This window comes from Aphelocoma coerulescens, chromosome 3, assembly GCF_041296385.1.
Source record: "Aphelocoma coerulescens isolate FSJ_1873_10779 chromosome 3, UR_Acoe_1.0, whole genome shotgun sequence".
Lineage (NCBI taxonomy): Eukaryota > Metazoa > Chordata > Aves > Passeriformes > Corvidae > Aphelocoma > Aphelocoma coerulescens.
The window spans coordinates 15156662-15170914 of NC_091016.1; the positions used below are offsets into that span (position 1 = coordinate 15156662).

General features: G+C 50.3%; 1 protein-coding gene across 1 annotated transcript in view; it reads right to left on the reverse strand.

Moving 5' to 3' along the window:
* Window positions 1-14253, reverse strand: part of LOC138106994 (TOG array regulator of axonemal microtubules protein 2-like) — a 30278-nt gene extending 16025 nt beyond the window's left edge. The window contains exons 1-6 of the mRNA XM_069008324.1: window positions 14123-14253; window positions 12826-12872; window positions 4809-5090; window positions 3326-3414; window positions 2229-2379; window positions 974-1135 (exon numbers count right to left, since the gene is read on the reverse strand). Of these exons, the coding sequence (XP_068864425.1) occupies window positions 974-1135; window positions 2229-2379; window positions 3326-3414; window positions 4809-5090; window positions 12826-12872; window positions 14123-14253 (862 nt within the window). The remainder of the gene's footprint in view (window positions 1-973; window positions 1136-2228; window positions 2380-3325; window positions 3415-4808; window positions 5091-12825; window positions 12873-14122) is intronic.

Genomic DNA, 14253 nt, shown 5'->3' on the forward strand with positions numbered 1-14253 from the left:
GGAGTTTAAATATTGCACAGAATCTAGAATATTCAGATGGGAGCTAATCTGGCTGTCACTGATGTAGCCCTGTCACTGCCATCAGCGGTGTCACTGCAGCAGGATGTCGATGTATACATCTATATTCAAAATGAATGGGGAGCCACGTCAGGCTAGTTCTGGTCAATTGTGACCATGGAAGTAGCATCTCTAGAAAAGAGCACTCAAAGTATCATTCCTAGCTCCCTTCTTCTTATCTCACCCTACTCAGGATCATAGCACAGGCAGGCTGCCCTCAAAGGAGAGGCAAGAGCCACTAGGGACTATGTGCTGTGTATTCACGGCGGGCAGCAAACAGCCTGGGAGCACCAGGCAGCCCCTCCTGGCTGTCACCTGCTACACAGGCCGCTGTATTTGGGTGGGGTGACACAGGAGGCGCTGCTTGTTCCCTCTTGGCATTGCAGGCCGTGGGATGGCAGCAGCGAGAAGCCATTGGGCACTTCTGGGAGCAGCAGCACGGCTGCACCAAGTGGCTGACTGCCATGCAGAGACAACCCTTGCTGGGAGAGCAGGAAAGCTGGCTGCAGAGCCGGACAGCAGCACAGGCAGAGGGCCAAGATGGAGAGCGGACAGTTGATCGTGGTGGCACTCGGAGGTGCACAGTGAGCACACCCTGCCAGACTGCCCCGAGCTCATCCCTGCAGTTACAGCTGCCTCCTGGCACCAGTGCTGTAGTTTGGTCTATCAGGATGGGCAAAAGCCAGAGCTTAGGTCTTTACCACTACTTTATGCAGCTCAGTTTTCCAATGGATCTCTAAGAACCAAGTGCTCCAGTACTGCCGAGCTGGAGTAACTCAAGAGTAGATTTGCTGTCCATTCTCAGCACAGGCTATGAACCCAAGATCCCAGCTGTGGTGGCTGAGGCCGGAGGCGGTTTGCGCTCCTTGTGCAAGGAAAACCGGTGCAGGAAAAAGCTGCTGTGGAGCAGGCTTACCTGAGGAGTTGTGTGGGAAGCTGCCGTCTCCATGGATGATGGGCTTATTGGGCAGTAAGGGCACATTGTCCTGCTTCCTCAAGACCTTCTCCTTCAAGGCACTACCAGGGTGTTTTCTCTGCACACTGGAAGCTGTGCCATTGACAGGCAGTAGGCTAAAGCCTGCAGGGACCAAAGAGGAGCTTGGGAGTGGAGGCTGACAATGGAAAGGCCCAGAAAACTTGCTGGAGCTGGGTAACGTCTCTTTGTTATCCCAACGAACTTCAAGTATAACAGTGGCACAGTACCACGGGAAAGTGATCACAGAATCACAGACTCCTAGAAGAGTTTGGGTCTGAAGGCACCTTTAACCACCATCTAGTCCAGCCCCCATGAGCAGGGACATCTTCAGCTAGAGCAGGTTCCTCAGGGCCCCATCTAACACGGCCTTGAACACCTTCAAGGATCGATCAACAACAGCTTCTCGGGGCAAACTCTTCCAGTGTTTCGTCCCCTTCATTATAAAAAAGTTCTTCCTAATATCTAATCGAAATCTACCCTCTTCTGGTTTCAAACCAAATTGCAGGGATGCTTCCCTGAAGAAACAAGGAAACCCCAGTATTGCTTTTCTTTTGTTTCCCTGTTTCAGAGGCTGGCTGGGGAAGTTCCCAAAAGAAAGCGCAGATAACCTTGCGTGATGCCCTCGGGCTGAGTGCTGCCTCCTGAGGTCCCTGCTGCTGCCCTGGGGCAGCGCACACAGCACTGCAGTCAGAGCCCCTCAGCCGGGATTCAGTCGGGAACGCTGCTTGCTCCTGGGGCTACAACAGAAGCACTGGCTCGGGGCTTCAGCACAGCTCTACAGCGCCAGCTCCTCAGCAGGGAGTGGTGGGAGAAGGGTCTCTGGGGTTTTCATTAGAAGGAGTTGAATTTTGTTTCTTCCAGGTTGCACCTTGGTTGAAAAGCATTCTTTTGGACCCACTTTTCCTGGAGGCTGCTAGCCAGGAGAGAGTCTGAAGCCCCAGTGTACTTTGCAAGACAGAATTTTACACTCTGAAGGACTTCAGAGGGGAAGGTGGGAAGCTGATATTCTGTTACTGACTCAGTGAGGCCCTGGGCAAGACACTTCATGCCTCTCCATTTTTCTTTGGGGACCGGAAATACATCCTATGCAAACTCCCACTTGGATGCGAGTGTAACAGCCCCCCAGTCTGAGGGCAACACTGTGCAGAGGGCAAGCGAGTGATCAGAAAGGACCCCAGGTGTAGCAACCACTTACTTGCTGCAGCTGCATCCCCGGGGTCAACTGTCTGTGGAAGCAGCTGCAAGGACGTTTCCTTTTCTCTCTTTGTCTTGATCTCTGTCTCCAAAGGCCCCATTGGATTCCGCTCTAAGTTCCTTTGAGCCAAAATGCACAATGCAGCACGGATCTACATGCAATGGGAATGCATCACAGACTGTAAGCAGAGACACACAAACCAGACACAACATCTCATCAGGAGCACAGAGTCCATCGAGTTCCACAGTCCTTGATGCAGCTCCATGTACACTCCAATGGTTCCTGAAGAATGTCTCCTGTCCTCCCCTTGGCAATTACACACAGTGAGGTGGAACGCTTTATTGCCATAACCTTCCACTGCTCCAAGGTACTGTTTCTCCGCCTATGTCAAGAGGCCCTGCTTGAAGCAAGAAAATCACAGGAGTGCTCCAAGACAGATGAAGAGCCCACGTGACCGGTGGGCAGGCAGTTCCCTTCCTACATGGCAGGAAGAATAAAAACCATGTGCAATACGCAGCAAGGAGGGGTGATTAGCTGTTGCTTAACACTCATGGCCAGGAATTGCAGCCGTTTCTCACTTCTGGCTTCTGAAGGACTCAGCTGCTCTCGGAGATCGTGAGGTCAAAAAGAGGAGTCACGTGAAAACAAGTTGCAGAAACATTGATGTTAATGTGCAGAAAAATTGAGAATGAGAGGGCTGTGAGATACAGCAAGAAAGGTAACCAGGAAAAATCAAACTCTCCCATTTTATTTTGCAGCCTTGCTTACACTCAGCATTAGAATCCTTGCTTCTGTGCTTCCGAGGATGCACTTTGCCCACATTCACTGAGGTGTAGCTTGCTCTGCCATTCAGAACTTCTCTACAAGGGCCTTTGCACATAAAGAATGCTTCTGGCATGACCTTAGCACCATCTCCAAACCAGTGACCTTGCCACCACTGGAAATAGCCAAGCAATTGCTCTGGAGCTGTCAAATATATTCCCAAGAGAATCCCCATCCCCCAAGAGTGGAAGATTATGATTTTCAGGGACATTTTGGGCCAAACACTAAACAGTCACTGGAAAGGAAGTCTGCTCATCCCTGTCCTTATCCCTCACCTTTTGAAAGCCATCCTTCAGGGCTTCGGCATTCGTAAGGCCAGCACCGGTGGGGTGATCCGTCTCCTTGGCCTGGCTCAGTGGGAGGCCTGTTAATGGAAGCAAAGGTTCCTGTAAATCTCTGGCACACTTCAAGCCCCCAACAGCGCCACGCTGGGCAACAGGCAAGACAGCTTCCAGACTGCTGAGCTCTGATAAGGCCCAGAGATTGTGTCTGAGAGCAGCAAGGTACATATGCCTAGAACCTCTCCCAATGGATGGGCTACTGCCACAGTGCACTGGCAGCAGACATGGCATTGCTCTGTTGGCCAGCAGAGTGAAACCTCCTGCATGATGAAGGCCTCATCCCTGGGTGCTGGAGAGCCGCTGTGTTTGATAGAGAAGGGCAGAGACGGAGCTTGCTCCTGACAGAGATTCTTATCTGCCCTAATTCATGCTGATTTTAGTACACATCTTCTTCCTGGGTCCTAAAAGAACTCCTGGGTTCTAATACCTGTAAGCATTTAGATCAATATTTTCTTCTCTTTGTTGCAATATTTTAGAGGACATGAAAAGAAAAGCTTAGGATTGCAGGACTGTTAGCCAAACGTGAATTGTGTTCTTGAAACGGGATCATTTGCTTTCCCCGAGGATTTTAATTCTAAACTGTGTGAGATTGGGCCACTTTCAGGCCAGTCTGACTAAAGGCTGATTTTCCTAATGGAAGTGGAACAATGTAACTCGTTCTGAAATACTCCCCAACAGAGCCCTTAAAACTCAGAGGATGAGTCACTCTTTACATGGCTTCACAGAGGATAAAATCCCGTGGCAGCAAAGTAGCAAAAAACCAATGTCTTAAATCAGGATTTTTTGCCCTGCAAAATGGTCAGCTTAATAATAAAAAAGAGTTAGATATGGGCTTTGAGGAAGGAGGGCTATTCTGGATTGGGGGCAAGGCCTCGGAAGGTAAGAGCATCTGGGAAGTTAACAGGGAAAAACTACTGACTCCAGGGTAACCTCCTTGGGAGCAGTGCAGTCAGTCCCAAGTGCAAAGTGGAGACACAAAATGTAACAGAGGCCACAATGCCAACATAAAGTATCTGAAGCTACACTATTTCATTGGAGAGATTCCCAGGTAACTTCTAAAGAGCTGCACAGGGAAACATGCTCCTGCCAGCAGCCACTTGAGGCAGACCAGGGAGACACCCTGACCCACTTCCAGAGAGCCAGCACAGGAACAGCCTGGCCTCTGGGCTGCCCTGGGACAGCAGGGAGCCCAGAGCCCTGTGCTTTCCAGGAATGGCTCAGCTGCACACGCACCCTCCTGCTCCTCTCCCGGCCCCACAGCTGAGCAGCCCTACAGCTACACGGGGCACTGGGAGCTGCACAGCTCATTGCAGGGGGCACATGCAGGGCAGAACTGTTCCCTGGCAATGTGCCCAGGCTCTCTAGGCTGGCACAAGAGCCTTCCTCCCGCCAGAGAGCGGCCCAGCTCCCGCCTTACCTCTTTGTGAGGCTGAGCCATGCTCAGCCTTCACCGTGTCCTCCCTGGCAGTGACCCCGGGGGCAGCGCTGCTCAGCTGCCCCTGCCGGGGCTCCTGGGCCAAGGCCCCCTGAGCAGGCTGCGAGCGGAGACCTGCACTGCCAAGGCCGGGCTTCCGCACGTCAGTTGGCACCAAGCTGAAAAGTTCAGCCAGGTCCCTTGGGAACAGAGGCATCCCAGGTCCTATCACACACCATGAATTTTTTTTCTTCCTCTGGGCTTTTGTTGTAGACTCAGAAGAAGCTGTAGATCAGGTACAAGGGAAGAAGTGAGTTAGTTGAACTCCCACCTTTACAATCACCACAACTAATGGGTGAGGCACTCGAGGGGTGTTTTAATATTGAGAAGATCGCTTTGTTTTTATTTTTCATGAGGCTAGCATCACTATAATTGCTCTGAACTCTATGGAGCTGGCAGGACAGGAGAGAGACATTCCACTACTTTGCTTCTGTGCTGCTCATGGCTCATCCACTACTTGGAAGGGATCCCTTTCCTTCCAAACAGTTGGCAACCCACAGGGGGGTCTCTAGAATTTGACAATTCCACCTAGGAAGTAATTGCTTTCCAAAGCCAGTTTTCAAGGCCTTTGTTTCTGTAACTCCCCCTCAGTTCTCGGCTGGGTTTTGTTGGTGGTTTTTATTTCTCTTTACAACAAAGGCAGTGCTGGGACACAAACAATGGCACCATGTGTTAGAAGCAAAAGAAGATTTGCAATCAAAATTAGATGTCCCCAGTATTCAAGCAGCCCATATCTGTAGGGAGCACATTGTTCATGCAAACGTTCCAGCTTTTCTCTGCTTTGTTGCTCCAGGGGTTTATTCCCTGCTTTCTCCCCTGTAGAGACACCCAAACCCAACATAAACATGACCTGCCTCAAAACATTTCTGATCTTCGCTAATCCTGACAATTCAAAATTTTCTTAATGGAAATGGCAGGGGCAGGTTAATCTGAAATGCTCTCCAACGGAGCTTTTAAAACTCAGAGAACTAATCATTCTGTACAGGCCTCCACCGATGATAAAATCATGTGGCAGCAGGGCAGTAAAAAGGAATAACTGTCTTAAATCAGGATTTTTTTCACCTGTAGAATGGTCAGCACAATTATAAAAGCGTAACAGGTAAGCTTTAATGAGATAGCTCATTTCTAGTGCAGAATTAATCCAGCTAAAATGCCACCTTACATACTCAGCAATACTTCTCCCCAGATGCATTCAGCATTCCAGCTGCATATCAGCAATTACGGAGTAATTCCAAAGGGGCCTTGCCAAGGATTTGGCAGAACTAACCCTGAGGCAAGGGACCAGTGGATCTGATCCCTTTTTCTGCATCAGCAAAATTGTTCCTTCAAATCTCACCTCTCCTATCATTCCACGCCCAGAGATGGCAAAGGAGCAACAACACTGTCATTGAGGCTTTGAACTTGAAAGCAGGGGCTGACACACATGCACCAGACACCGCATTTTGTCTGGCACAACTCTTCTTGTCAGGGCTCAGGCAAGGCAGGGAGGGGGGACAGGGCAGAAGCCATCTCCTCCCCCAGCCTCAGCCTGCACTACTGACACGGGCAGAGAGAGTCGGGGAAGAGATTTGCCATCGTGAACCTGCCATAGGTGGCTTTAGGCCTGTGCTGTCAGAGGATGACAAACTCTGATCCTGCATAGGCTGCATCCATTTGGAAGTCTCCTTCCCCTTAATTGGAACATTAACAAGGCCTTTCTGTCTAAGGAGGTTTCCCTATTTCTCCCCATGCAAAACCAGGCAATGTCCATGAATCTCCTTCAGATCGCAAAGGCTTCAGCACAGAAACTGCCCCAAGGGAAGGTGTCCTCCTTCAAAGGCAGGAGGAAGGAGTGGGAACATTTCTCCTTTCATGCTAAATGTCTTTTTTTCTCTACTAATTATGACCTTAGAAAGGGTGCAGGGAGACGAAAGGCATGTGCAGGATGGAGAGGAATGTTTTCTTTTCTTGTGGCACATTTCCCGAGCCCCAAGGTACCAGTGCAGCTCCTGGAGTAATTTTCGCTGCACCACCGGAGCACACTCCCAGTGACCAGGCTCTGGGAGAGTCCACTGAGCCCATCAAGGAATTGAAAGGGATTCGAAGAAATTTAAACCAGGATGGTTTTCAACCCAAATGTCCTAATGCCACCCCTGGATCAGCATTCCAATGGTCATTTTAGGGACAGACATGCCCTGTACCTACTTGCATGTTCAGAGTTCTTCTCTTTGCTTCTGCTGCTGGATCTTGGCCTTGAGAAAATGGAGGACAAAAGAACATATGAGCAGGTAGAAAGAGAAGGGCATGGAATGTGTGTAGCAACAAAGGAGGCAAACCTTCTTAGCATGGTCCCCCTGATGAAGGAGGAAATGCAACACATAAACCCAACTGCAAAACTGCAAACCAACCCAACTGCAAACCCAATTGCAAAGCTGATGAATTGTCCTTAAGCTTTCAGTTGCTGGAGTCCCACAGAGCTTGCCAAGCTCCGGCTGAAACACAGCAGTCATTCTTCAACTTGCATCAGACCTGCCCAGTTCTCTCCTTTTGGAGCCAAGTGGCTCCTACAGCCTCTGTGAAGCAGCAAGAGCTGCTGAGCTGAGACACAAGTCTGTATGGAGGGCAGCTACTTTTGTTCTCCTGACAAAGCTTGACTTTGCCTGCTCATGCCTTACACTGGTGACAGTCTCGGGCTACATGGGGTCATAGCACTGCTCTCTCCTGAGAATGACAGTACACCTGCTTGCTCTTTCAAGGACAAAAAGGCCTTTTCCAACTCAGCTGCTAGGTAAGGATATTCAGATTGCACTTTAAAAGCCCTACGGATGCTTTTCAATTGCATCTTCTGTGACTCCTTCCTTATCCTTGTCACTAGGATAAGCTTGACAGCTACATTTTCTCACACCTATATCCAAGCTAATATCTTTGCATCAGGTACAGTCCTATAACTCTTCTCTAGCACCTTGCCCTCTTTGATCTTAAGCCCAGATCGAAATACTAGACATCGATCAGATTATACATCTGTACCCCAAGTTTTATCTGGGCTCTGGTTTCACGGTGGAGGCCCAGGCACAGAGAAGTCACACCTGACATTTACAGAAGCAGCACCTGAATTTGCAGACACCTCCTCAGTAGCCAATATTTGCCCTGACATATTCTCATGGCTGCAGAAGTTGACAGTCAAGGATCACAGTATTCAAAGAACTGCAGTATCCAGATCCATGCAATACAGTTCCCAAATGACACCACAAACATCATAGAGGGAATCAGCAGCCAAGTCCAGCAGAGGACCTGTTCTGAGGAGCTCTTAAGCCCTGCCTCCTCTTCCCCACAACCACCTCTGCTCTTAGGGCATATGGTGTTGGGTTTGCCATTGCGCTGGATCACCACAGATGGGCAAAATGGGGAATACACGGAGGTTTGCCTAAATACATGGGAGAGATGACTGTGGAAAATAACCTCACAAGACTGAAAGAGCGAGAGGAACAGCACACTGGAGCAGCAGACACCTTGGCTTACCTCATCTCCGGGGACTCCTGGAAATCCAGCTGCAGAGAGCTTGGGACAGACGCTGCCGCACTGCTCACAGGGGGACTCACTACCTTGCGTATTGGGGGGATCAAAGGTGGTCCCAATGACCCCTTCTTCATATCCCCACCACTGGAAAACAGCAAGGAAGCCTGCAAAGAGTAGAACACAGTACTCCTCAGATCAAGCATCCAGCCTTGCCCCCATTCATGCCTGAAGACATTTAGCTATGCTGTTAGCTGGGACCTGGCAGAAATGTCAAACTGATGGAGCAGCTTGGTCTAGGACAGGGAATGGAAAGGGAAGTGGTGAGTGAGAGACCATGTCCCACATTTGCCACTTCTATCCCTGTGCTCACTTCTCTGGAAATAAGGCTGGATTGCCAGCTGGCATCCACATGTTTGGCACCAAGATGTTCTGTGGTGCCACTGCTTCCACTGGCCTTTTGGATCGTATGGGAATGGGCTTGGATCCCTGTCCCTAAAGCACCTAACAGCCAGTGCTGATCTCCAGCCAAGCCCCCACAAAGCCATTCTGCAGGATGTCCAAACCTGCTTTTCTCAAGCCCCTCCTTTCTGCTGCTGCTTCCCTTCCCTCGTACAGTTCCCCAGCAGCCTTTGAGCCCCGATGCTGCTGAGCTCTGGGGATGCTCGGTGCTCTCCAGCTCCCACACATCCATCATCTCAGGCTCACTGGCATTTAGGAAGTTCCACAGAGCTCCCTGCCCTGCTGCTCTCTGGAAGGCCTCTGCCTGCCCAAGTTGCTCCAGGGCCCCCATGCCATGTCCAGCAAGGGGGGTGGAGGCAGCAGGGGCAGATGCACACCCTTCCTTAATATCCCATTGCCCCTGGCACAGCTAAAGAGCCAAACCAGGCCCTGTTCAAACTTCAGCGGAAGGATCAGTTCCTGTCAGGGATACGCTGGGCCCTTTCTCAGCAAGGCTGGAATCAAGTACACAAGCCTTGGGTTGGACATTCTGTTTACCAAAGCTGTTGTTCATCCGCCTCCTCCTGCACCCCACGGCAAACCCAAAACAACTGCAGGTCCTGGCCCTGCTGCAAAGGCAATCGTGGGGGTGGGCTCTGGACTGCTCTCCCCATGGCCACCTGCCATCCCTTCCCTCTGGACAAAGCTATGCACGATTGCACAAAGCTGCCCAGAAGATGATGAAGTCTAGAAATAGCATCAGAGACAACTGGGCACAAGGGCATGGCTGTACAACTCAAAAGCTGACACAACCTGGAACTGACTTTGCAGGTCTGCCTGTTCCAGCAAACACCTTTCTCCGTCCAAACAGGACACAGCTGACAGAAAATACCACCAAGACACAGAGATGGTTCACACATACCCGTAGTTCACTAAATGTAGAAGGATTGGTTCACAAGATTGGCCAACTTCAGCTGCTCTGACTGCCTGTTGGTGTTTTCTCAGCCATAAGACAGAGCAGGAGCCACAAGAGAGCCCCAAAACCATGCAAAGACCTCCCCTGCTACTGATACACGCTGAGGACATGACGCCTGCACTACACACCCACTGCAAAGACAGCCTGAAGTGCAGTGTCCTGCTGAGCTCTCTCTTTGCTCAGCTGCTTCCCTGGGCTCACACCACAGCAAAAGCTCTCAGAGCTCTGCCTACAGCACATAAACTGGAAATCCACCAGACAGGACTTAGGTTGGTCCTTACCGTATGTCCTGTTCCCTCTGAACTCAGCTCCTGCTGTTTTCTTCTGTCATCACCATTGCCAGTGATAGTTTTCCCATTCTCCTGCTCTCCGCTACATATTTTGTTGGTGTTAGAAGAAGGAGAGCTCTTCTGGATGGGAGGCAATGGCTTGGAGGGAAGGAGCATGGAGGGAGATGCCACGGTAAACTTCTTGGCAAGAGTGTAGCCAGTCAGTCCTGCAAAATGGAGACACAAAATATAACAGAGGCCACAATGCCAACATAAAGCATCTGAAGCTACACTATTTCGCTGGAGAGAGTCCCTGGAAACTTCTAAAGAGCTGCACAGGGAAACACGCTCCTGCCAGCAGCCACTTGAGGCAGACCAGGGAGACACCCTGACCCACTTCCAGAGAGCCAGCACAGGAACAGCCTGGCCTCTGGGCTGCCCTGGGACAGCAGGGAGCCCAGAGCCCTGTGCTTTCCAGGAATGGCTCAGCTGCACACGCACCCTCCTGCTCCTCTCCCGGCCCCACAGCTGAGCAGCCCTACAGCTACACGGGGCACTGGGAGCTGCACAGCTCATTGCAGGGGGCACTTGCAGGGCAGAACTGTTCCCTGGCAATGTGCCCAGGCTCTCTAGGCTGGCACAAGAGCCTTCCTCCCGCCAGAGAGCGGCCCAGCTCCCGCCTTACCTCTTTGTGAGGCTGAGCCATGCTCAGCCTTCACCGTGTCCTCCCTGGCAGTGACCCCGGGGGCAGCGCTGCTCAGCTGCCCCTGCCGGGGCTCCTGGGCCAAGGCCCCCTGAGCAGGCTGCGAGCGGAGACCTGCACTGCCAAGCCTGGGGGTCTGCACAGCATCCTTGCAGCCAGGCAGGGGCGGGAGGGCACCAGGGTGGGGAGGCCACACAGGGCCCTCCTTAGGCATGGTCTCCATCCACTTCTTCCTTGAGGTTTTGTCTCCAGAAGAAGCTGTAGATCAGGTACAAGGGAAGAAGTGAGTTAGTTGAACTCCCACCTTTACAATTATGGGTGAGGCATTCAAGGGGATATTAAAATATTGAGAAGATCACTTTTATTTTTCACGAGACTAGCATCACTATAATTGCTCTGAACTCTATGGAGCTGGCAGGACAGGAGAGAGACATTCCACTACTTTGCTTCTGTGCTGCTCATAGCTCATCCACTACTTTGGGATCCCTTTCCTTCCAAACAGTTGGCAACCCACAGGGGTCTCTAGAATTTGACAATTCCACCTAGGAAATAATTGCTTTCCCAAGCAAGTTTTCAAGGCCTTTGTTTCTTTAACTCCCCCTTAGTTCTGCGTTGGGTTTTGTTGGTGGTTTTTATTTCTCTTTACAACAAAGGCAGTGCTGGGACACAAACAATGGCACCACGTGTTAGAAGCTGCAGAAGCTTTGCACTCCCCATGAGATGTCCCCAATACTCAAGTAGCCTGTATCTGTAGGGAACAAACGGCTCATCCAAACATCCCACTTTTGCTCTAATTCATTGTTCCAGGCATTTATTGCTTGCTTTCTTTTCTGCAAAGAAACTGGAACCCAACACAAACATGACCAGCCTCAGAATGTTTCTGATCATGGCAGTTCCTGACAATTTAAAATTTTCTCAATGGAAGTGGCATAGGGCAGGTCATAAAAAGAAGACCTGTCTTAAATCTGGATTTTTTTCCCCCTGTAGAACGGTCAGGTCAATATTAAAAGAGATAGCTCATTTCTAGTGCAGAATTAATCCAGAAATGCCACCTTACATACTCAGCAATACTTCTCCCTAGCTGCATTCAGCATTCCAGCTGCATATCAGCAATTACGGAGTCATTCCAAAGGGGCCTTGCCAAGGATTTGGCAGAACTAACCCTGAGGCAAGGGACCAGTGGATCTGATCCCTTTTTCTGCATCAGCAAAATTGTTCCTTCAAATCTCACCTCTCCTATCATTCCACGCCCAGAGATGGCAAAGGAACAACACCACTGTCATTGAGGCTTTGAACTTGAAAGCAGGGGCTGACACACATGCACCAGACACCGCATTTTGTCTGGCACAACTCTTCTTGTCAGGGCTCAGGCAAGGCAGGGAGGGGGGACAGGGCAGAAGCCATCTCCTCCCCCAGCCTCAGCCTGCACTACTGACACGGGCAGAGAGAGTCGGGGAAGAGATTTGCCATTGTGAACCTGCCATAGGTGGCTTTAGGCTTGTGCTGTCAGAGGATGACAAACTCTGGTCCTGCATAGGCTGCATCCATTTGGAAGTCTCCTTCCCCTTAATTGGAACATTAACAAAGCCTTTCTGTCTAAGGAGGTTTCCCTATTTCTCCCCATGCAAAACCAGGCAATGTCCATGAATCTCCTTCAGATCGCAAAGGCTTCAGCACAGAAACTGCCCCAAGGGAAGGTGTCCTCCTTCAAAGGCAGGAGGAAGGAGTGGGAACATTTCTCCTTTCATGCTAAATGTCTTTTTTTCTCTACTAATTATGACCTTAGAAAGGGTGCAGGGAGATGAAAGGCATGTGCAGGATGGAGAGGAATGTTTTCTTTTCTTGTGGCACATTTCCCAAGCCCCAAGGTACCAGTGCAGCTCCTGGAGTAATTTTCGCTGCACCACCGGAGCACACTCCCAGTGACCAGGCTCTGGGAGAGTCCACTGAGCCCATCAAGGAATTGAAAGGAATTTGAAGAAATTTAAACCAGGATGGTTTTCAACCCAAATGTCCCAATGCCACCCCTGGGTCAGCATTCCAATGGTCATTTTAGGGACAGACATGCCCTGTACCTACTTGCATGTTCAGAGTTCTTCTCTTTGCTTCTGCTGCTGGATCTTGGCCTTGAGAAAATGGAGGACAAAAGAACATATGAGCAGGTAGAAAGAGAAGGGCATGGAATGTGTGTAGCAACAAAGGAGGCAAACCTTCTTAGCATGGTCCCCCTGATGAAGGAGGAAATGCAACACATAAACCCAACTGCAAAACTGCAAACCAACCCAACTGCAAACCCAATTGCAAAGCTGATGAATTGTCCTTAAGCTTTCAGTTGCTGGAGTCCCACAGAGCTTGCCAAGCTCCGGCTGAAACACAGCAGTCATTCTTCAACTTGCATCAGACCTGCCCAGTTCTCTCCTTTTGGAGCCAAGTGGCTCCTACAGCCTCTGTGAAGCAGCAAGAGCTGCTGAGCTGAGACACAAGTCTGTATGGAGGGCAGCTACTTGTGTTCTCCTGACAAAGCTTGACTTTGCCTGCTCATGCCTTACACTGGTGACAGTCTCGGGCTACATGGGGTCATAGCACTGCTCTCTCCTGAGAATGACAGTACACCTGCTTGCTCTTTCAAGGACAAAAAGGCCTTTTCCAACTCAGCTGCTAGGTAAGGATATTCAGATTGCACTTTAAAAGCCCTACGGATGCTTTTCAATTGCAACTTCTGTGACTCCTTCCTTATCCTTGTCACTAGGATAAGCTTGACAGCTACATTTTCTCACATATATCCAAGCCAATATCTTTGCATCAGGTACAGTCCTATAACTCTTCTCTAGCACCTTGCCCTCTTTGATCTTAAGCCCATAGACATCGATCAGATTATACATCTGTACCCCGAGTTTTATCTGGGCTCTGGTTTCACGGTGGAGGCCCAGGCACAGAGAAGTCACGCCTGACATTTACAGAAGCAGCACCTGAATTTGCAGACACCTCCTCAGTAGCCAATATTTGCCCTGCCATATTCTCGTGGCTGCAGAAGTTGACAGTCAAGGATCACAGTATTCAAAGAACTGCAGTATCCAGATCCATGCAATACAGTTCCCAAATGACACCACAAACATCATAGAGGGAATCAGCAGCCAAGTCCTCTCCTCCAGCAGAGGACCTGTTCTGAGGTGCTCTTAAGCCCTGCCTCCTCTTCCCCACAACCACCTCTGCTCTTAGGGCATATGGTGTTGGGTTTGCCATTGCGCTGGATCACCACAGATGGGCAAAATGGGGAATACACGGAGGTTTGGGAGAGATGACTGTGGAAAATAACCTCACAAGACTGAAAGAGCGAGAGGAACAGCACACTGGAGCAGCAGACACCTTGGCTTACCTCGTCTCCTGGGACTCCTGGAAATCCAGCTGCAGAGAGCTTGGGACAGACGCTGCCACACTGCTCACAGGGGGACTCACTGCCTTGCGTATTGGGGGGATCAAAGGTGGTCCCAATGACCCCTTCTTCAT